The sequence below is a fragment of the Pinus tabuliformis genome, chromosome 6 (genome assembly GCF_031772625.1).
Source record: "Pinus tabuliformis cultivar Carrire ecotype Pingquan chromosome 6, CPIR1, whole genome shotgun sequence".
Lineage (NCBI taxonomy): Eukaryota > Viridiplantae > Streptophyta > Pinopsida > Pinales > Pinaceae > Pinus > Pinus tabuliformis.
Genome location: NC_142292.1, coordinates 567,748,794 through 567,756,615, shown reverse-complemented (window position 1 = coordinate 567,756,615; position 7,822 = coordinate 567,748,794). Strand labels below are relative to the sequence as shown.

The 7,822-nt window shown below is 42.3% G+C and overlaps 1 protein-coding gene across 1 annotated transcript; it reads right to left on the bottom strand.

Moving 5' to 3' along the window:
• Positions 1–1,522: 1,522 nt before the first annotated feature.
• Positions 1,523–7,488, bottom strand: LOC149259784 (uncharacterized). The gene is made up of 2 exons (XM_089455182.1): positions 5,392–7,488; positions 1,523–5,278 (listed from the first exon to the last, which is right to left on the bottom strand). Exons 1-2 carry the CDS (start codon positions 7,486–7,488, stop codon positions 1,523–1,525), a joined length of 5,853 nt encoding a protein of 1,950 aa, XP_089311308.1.
• Between the last annotated feature and the right edge of the window lie 334 nt (positions 7,489–7,822).

Here is a 7,822-nt window from a genome sequence, read left to right as displayed (position 1 = left end):
ATATCAATTTAATTGAATGTTTTCGTAATTAGTTGAATGTTTTCCCAATTACAATCTCTTAAGACTCTCTCACATTTTTTTAATTTGAAATATCACATATTACCAAAAGGATCATTTTCATTTTTAAATTTAATGGAAAATATAAGAGAAAATATAGGGAATGTAAATGTAGAAAAAAGTGACACAATAAAATGAAAATATTTTTGTTTACTTAAAATTACTTGAAGTGTGACTTTACTGATTAGACATGCTCACATTCAACCCAAAAAGGTTTTTATCCATTGCAATCATCATATTATTGCAACTGGCTAAAAAAATCATAAAAACACATTCGCATGAAAAAACTTAACATAGAATGATTAAATTTTACATTCACCTTAATAATCATTTTATCCACTACAATCAAACAATATCATAAAAACACATTCACATGCCTAAACTAGGACTTTCTAAGATTGTGAACAAAACTTAAGTATAATCTAAATAATTTATTTAACATATTTTGTGAGAAAAAGAAACACAAAATATATTGATGTCAAAATAAAATTATAATAATAATAAAATTTTATTTAATTAGAAATTAAATTCATATATATCATATTTTATTATAGTGTTTTGACTACATAATTTATTAAAATATACATATTTTACTGGCTCTAAAAACCATTTATAAAAAAATTACTCAATTTATAAAAGTTTATATATACTACTTCCTTTATAAAAATATAAATACTATAAGTAAAATATCAAATTAATCATTAAATACTTTCACCGAATATGTACCAATCAAGTATTTTTAATTATCAATAAAATAATTTGAAAAAAACTTTTATATTAATAATAATAAAAATAAAGCTTATCAAAATTAAAATTAATAAAATCTATTAAAATTAAAATCTATAAATATCAATGAGCAACATAAATTTAAATAAAGAGAATAAACATTAATTTCAAAATGAGAAGCATAGTAAATTGAGTTGTGAGTTTCAAATAACGAGACCCAAGCTACATGTGAAATTAACTAAAATTACTAGTATACATAAATATAACTTTTTTTTCCAAAGAAAAAAGCCGAGCTTTTCTATTATATAATAAAAGAGCTACAAAAGAGATGAGTTAACATCCAGCAGATCAACAAACTGCCTGATACAAGGAGGTGCCAACCTTCCCCATGGTTCGTCATTTTTCATGACTTTAATACACAGTATAGGATCCTAAGATCCCTGATGTCTACTGCCTGTACTCAGCCGCATAATAAAAGGCTGTCGAGTATCCACGGGCCTCCATTAAAGGAAAACAGCCCGCAACTTTACAGAAATATTCCATAAAAGTTTTATCCATAGAATTCTCAAAAAATAAGAAGCTTTAAGTTTTTGTTTTTTTTGGTTCATATAAACACAGAAAAACGCCAAGGAAAAAAAAGTACTAATACTTGGCCCCATCCGATCTTTTGAACAAAACAGAAAAAATTAAGTATATGGGGCCAGATCCGTCTCACGAATCTGGTCCTGGACCTGTTCCTTTATCCGCCACGAGCCCACAGCCTGTTGTAAACCTGTTTTAGAATATTCATCTGCTTCGACATTCCTGTCCCCGGACCAAGACCCACAGAGGCTTTTAGAGAGTGATTTGAGCTAAGGTGGATAATAATTCCAGCGCCAGTGGAATTGTTTTGTGCTGCCCCGTCGAAGAAAGCCCAGGGAATACCAGCTTTTATCTGAAGCTCTGTCCTTTGCTGAGAGGCAGGGGAGGTCTCAGGTTCGGGGATACTAGATAATATTGCTGTGCTCTGAATTGCAATAACTTCCACTGGGGGCGATTTTTCTGTGAAGATGCTGCGGTTACGAGCAATCCAAATGCCCCAACAGAGGATGGGAGGAAGGTTCCTCATATTCTTCTCTGGATGATTTAACCACCAACCCTCCCATGCCGCCTTGATATCCGCTCCCTCCCATCTAGCATTGATTTTCAATAATCTTATTGTTTCTTCCCAAACAAGTTTGGTGAATGGACACTCCACAAAAAGGTGGTTGATCGATTCTGAAGCTTCCTTGCATAGAGCACAGCGGCTAGGTCCCTCCTTATAACGAGCTGTCATAACATCCCAGGTAGGTATCTTCCGATTGAGTGCACACCATAGGAAAATCCTGGCTTTTTTGGGGCATTTCAGCTTAAGAAGAGGTCTTGACCACCAGATGGGAGGATCCCATCCCTTTCTGTTCATCAGGAAAGTGTATCCCTCCTTTGGGGAATATGAGCCTGTCTCAGCATGAGCCCATACCAACAGATCCGGCCGATCCTTTATCCTAACATTTGTACGCTTTAGTTCATTTAAATACCTCTGCCACTCATTCCGCCATAAATTTTCAATCCCTAAAACCTCTACCGATTTCCAATCTTGTCCCCAAATTGACTGAAGCTCCATGTTTGCAATCTGGCTTAGATTGTAGATCCCTTTTGAATCTAGATGAGTAAGGAGACCGGGGGGCAGGGCATAGAGCTCACTGCAACCTACCCACGGGTCCCTTCCTATCCGGATGCTCTCTCCATTCCCCACTTGCCAAGCGAGACCTTGTTCGATGATGTAGAAAGCCTCTGAGGTAGCCTTCCAGACGACCGAGCAATTTCTTCCTTTTTTATTTGGCCTCCGAATCCAGTCATCAAGGGGCACCGGGTCGATATACTTCCTTTTTACCACTTTGGTCCACAGATTTTCTGCTTCTATTATTCGCCATCCTGATTTTGCAGCCAAGGACTGGCTAAAATCAACTAGTTGTTTTATGCCCCATCCCCCCCAATCCTTTGGTCTAGCTATCTTATCCCAGGCTACCCAAGGGAGGACTGAGTCTTCTTTTGTGCCCGACCAAAGGAATCTGCTACAAATTTTCTTAATTTTGTGAAGTACACCTTTTGGGATCCAAGTCAGGGCAGCCCAGAAGACCGGGATGGCCTGCAGAACAGAGTTTATCAGAGTTAATCTGCCTGCCCTTGATAACCATTTGAAACTCCAGTGAGCGATCCTTTGCTCAATTTTTGCCACAAGCCAATTCCAATCCTGTTTTCTGTATGTAGAAGGTTTTAGCCAGAACCCCAGATACTTAAAAGGCTGTTCCATGCTGCATGTTTCAAAAGGCAAATAAGAAGTGATCATGTCCTCCTCCTGCCTGGAAAAGGCTTCCATTATAAGCTGGGACTTCCTGGGATTTATTTGCAACCCTGTAGCTTTTAGGAACATGTCAAGAATGTCTTTAAGAACTGTTAGTTCATTTGGATTCCCATTTGTAAATAGAAGAATATCATCTACGAATAGAAGATGAGTAATAAAAAGATTTACCGCTACTTCCAAACCTGTTATCAAGCCAGCTCTCTTTGCTTTTGAGATCAGCCTGCTGAGACCTTCAGCAGCCAGAAGGAAAAGAAGAGGGGAGAGGGGGCATCCTTGTCTCAGACCACGCTGACTTTTGAAGAATTGGGAGGCTGCCCCATTAATCAAAACAGCAAAATTTACATTTGTAATGCACCCCATGATCCAATTTATGAATCCCACTTTGAATCCGAGGTGTGTCAGAAGAAGCTTGAGATATGACCAGCTGATTCTGTCATAAGCTTTTGATAGGTCTATTTTCAACACTGCCCCTTTCTTCTTAGAGATTCTTAAACTATGGATGGTTTCCTGAGCCACCCCAATGGCCTCGTGAATTTGTCGTCCATCCAGGAATCCAAATTGCTCGTTGGATATACAGGTAGAAAGGATGGGCTTCAAACGGACCGCTATAACTTTTGCAATAATCTTGTAAATGGTATTGCAAAGGGATATAGGTCTGAAATCTTCAAAGGATTCCGGTACTTCCTTTTTCGGGATGAGTGCAATGAAAGTTGCATTGAAAGGCCCATAGATTTCCCCTTTCCTTCTTGACTCCTCCACCACCTCAGTCAATTCATCGCCTATCTGTTCAAAAAAGTGCAAAAACAGTTCAATGGTCCAGCCGTCCGGACCTGGGCTTTTATCCTTGGGCATTGATTTTATGACATTTTCGACCTCCTCTTTTGTCACTGCACCAAAAATGTTCTCTGCCTCTTCCTCCTCCACAAAACGGGGGAAAGCTTGTGCAGTGCGAATGATCTCAGCTATTGTGGTCCCCCCTGGGTCAGAAAATAGAGATTGGAAATGATCTTTCCCCATATTTGAGACTGCCTCAAAGGAGGAGTGCTCCCTGCCATCCGCATCCTTTAATTTCCAAATTGTGTTTGCATTTTTTCTCCCCTTAGCATAATTGTGAAAGAATTTTGTGTTCTCATCCCCGGCTTTCAGCCAAATAGCCCTACTTTTTAATCTCCATTCTTCTTCTCTGTCCAAAAGAATCTTTGCCCTTCTTTTTTCTAATTCTAAAATTCTTTCCTTCGACTCCTGAGATAGATATGCATCAGCATCCGGGTCTTCTAGGGTGTTTAGAGCTTCATTTATACTAGCCATTTCCTCATATGACTTCCTCCTTTTCTCCGCTGCCCAATTGATGGTTTCCTTCTTTAACCTTTTTAAATTCTCCATGAAAAAAGCTCCTTTGCTTCCTGAATAGTCAAGATCCGGATGTCTCCAAGTATTCCTGAACAGTTGGATGAAAGACTCCTCCTGGATCCAGGAGGAGTTGAACTTAAAAGGAGAAGCCGGTTTTGGAGGGGTCTTAGAAAATTCTAGAAGAATAGGAAAATGGTCTGAGTTTCCTCCTTCCCCCACCCACTGCCTGAAAAGGGGAATATGAGAGGCCAAAGCATCATTTATGAGGAAACGATCCAGTCTTTTTGCAATTCTCTCCTCCCCTATTCTCCTATTCCGCCAAGTAGGTTTAGCCTTTATAATGTTAACATCAAGAAGATTGTGATTCAGGAGAAGAGATAAGAAGAAATCAGCCAGAGGATCTTCCCTTGCATTTGGTCCCCAAGCTTCAGCAATCCCCAGGGAAAAGTTTAAGTCCCCTCCAATAAGAAGCTTTTTCCCGTGAAGCAGAGTTTTTGATAACATATCATTCCAGTAGGAGACACGACCCTGACAAGGCCCGTAAACATTGATGGCCAAGAAAGGCTGCTCAAAATCCGGGGATTGAATCTCCATACCCAGTGCATGGGAGAAACCCCAAGAATTTAAGGCTCTAAGTCTTCCAATTCTGTAACCAATGGCAAGACCTCCTGAGTGTCCAGAGGCATCTAGAGCTGTGAAGGCCCAACCCGGGAGCAGAGCGCCAAGGGAGGATTCAACATCTGAGCTATTTCCCAAAGTTTCCTGTAGAAAAACCAAGTCTGGATTGTGGCAAGAAATTAAATCTTTTAGTGCTAGTTTTTTGGGTTTACTAGCCAACCCTCGACAATTCCAGGAGAGGCAGATCATTTAATAACCGACTCATGGGGTTTAGCTGCTCTAAGTGCCCCTGTGATCGACATTTGTTTGCCATCCTCAACATCAAATTTTGCCTTGACTTGAGCTTTGGAGAAAAGGGATTTCCTACCCCTGGATTTTTTTATATTACTTTTCGATGACTCAGGATGAAGGCCTCCAACAGATTCTAAGGTACCCTGACAGGTTACTGGTCTCTTACCATGGGATCTGAGATTGTAATGATGAACAGGGGATGATTTGATTTGGGTCTGACTCGGAATGGGGGCTTCCACACAGTTCAGATTTAGGGCCGGAAGAGCTCCCGAGATGGACTCTATGTTTTGAATATGTTCATCAAGATTTTTAATCAAATTACAATCATCAGACAGACCCCCCTTTATAGATTCAGAAAAAGAGGAGAGGATAGGAAGAGGAGACTGCATACCCGATGGATCTTCCGCCAAGGGGATTTCAGGTCCTTCCAGAGGTGGGTCTTTTGAAGACTGATCTGTTGTGTTGCGCAGAGGGATCCCTTCCTCTTGATGCTGGTCCTCGACTTCCTGATCCTCCAAATTTGAGCTTCGGTGAGCCGCTTCCATAGCATTGTCCTCCATCTGCTTCTCCTTTCTTCTCCTCTGACCCTCTTTATCCTCTTCTCTGCGCTTCAGCTTCCTTCTCCTTTTTCCCCTAGGGCAATCCCTTGCCAGATGCCCATATTCTTGACAGCGAAAGCACCTGAATGGAAAGAGTTCGTAATCCAGTTTCTGATCATATTCATAATCCTTGTACTGTAATAAAACCGATTTTGCAAGCCCTTCAGATGGGTTTAGTCTTACAAGGATCCTCGCCACGGCCCGTTCATAGGTATGCAGAAAGGATCTATCAGCATCCAAGAAAGTCCCCAAATGGTTCCCAATGGATTTGAAAACGGAGTCGACCCAAAGATAGGGAGGTAAATTAGGAACTCTGACCCAGACTGGTTGTTCAGTTACCTTTTCCTTTGTTGCGTCGAACATGGGCGTCCAACGCTTTAAAAATACAGGCCTATCGCCAAGCGCCCAAATGCGCTCCTCGACCCACTCCATAGCTTCTTTGCATTTGAATTTCACCATGAACCATCCGTTCATCAGTATAGCGGTCGAGAATTCTTTTGCCGGAGAGTTTGACCACTGGCTCTCTGCCCACTGATTTAAAGAGTTCCCTGATATATATCTACCCCGCACCCTGCCCACGAGGGTGCACTCCGCCACATCCAACGCTTCCTCAGCCTGAACATCCATGCCGAGGGCCAAATTTGTAACCTTCTTTGTTTTCCACGGCTTGGTCTTCTTCCTTTTTTCGCCTACCTTCGCTGTCGAATTTGAGGGTGCACTTCCCCCTGAAGGAGGGTTTGGAATTCCTGGTTCTCCTGATCTCCCGCTACCAAAAACCTCAGGTCTTCGAATCTGATGTTCGCTGTGGGATTCGACCAAACCTTCCACCGGACTCCCGATTTCTCGCGAAGGCGGATGTAGAACTTCAGCTAGACTCCTTCTTTCAGATGGGCAAGTATCAGCCTTCGGAGAAATTAAATCCCTGGTGCCGGCAGAACCCACGACTACCTTTGAGATTCCTGGCAAGGGATTGGAAGGAAACAGGGCCTTTGGGACCTCTGGAAGATTGTTCCCTTCCCCCCGCACTTTCCCTGCACTCTGAACTCCGCCGACAGTCCTCCATACCCCTTTCGAATTTGGAAAGTTTATGATGTCCTCCAACCCTCCCGACGAAATGAAGACCTTGGACGGGGAGATAGACTTGGAGCTTTGCCCTCCATCAATTCTGTTTAAAGACAAACCTGGCCATGAATGAGGGTTTGATTGTTCCAATGCCCTTCCTTCTGATTGTTGTGTGAACCTGCCAGCCGATCCAGCCCCTCCCAGTAGTTCAAGGCTCTCATCCAGTAGACCCGATGTCACATGAGTATGCCAAAAACCTCCTCCCGTGAGCAGCGCACTTGCCTGACTTGCTGAGGAACCGAAGAAATGCTCAATGTTTTCCGAGGAAACCTCCTTCCCCCAAACTGAAAGTATATCCGCCGGGGAAGGGTCCAAGTCCACCGACTCCCTAGGGTTTACCATGGTAACTTACGGACTTTTACCTTGATAACTCCTCCCGCCGTTTCCCAAAATGCACAGTGTAACGTCCCAGATCTAAGAATCCTCCAGCTGCACAGAAAATGGTTTATAAGCCGGAATGACTTCATCATAACGAAAAAAGGGTTTTACGCGCCGGCTCCAACTCCCGTTCCGTGAAGGCCCCTACTCCGTTTCGTGGTTCCAACTTACGTCCTACACACCTGTCATCGACCCGCCGTGACCCTGCCAGCTGCGTCCTGCGCCCTGAAAACGTACAGCCATGACTGCGACAACCTGCAACACCTAGGCCTAGGGCCTAGGGTTTCAGATCAAACCC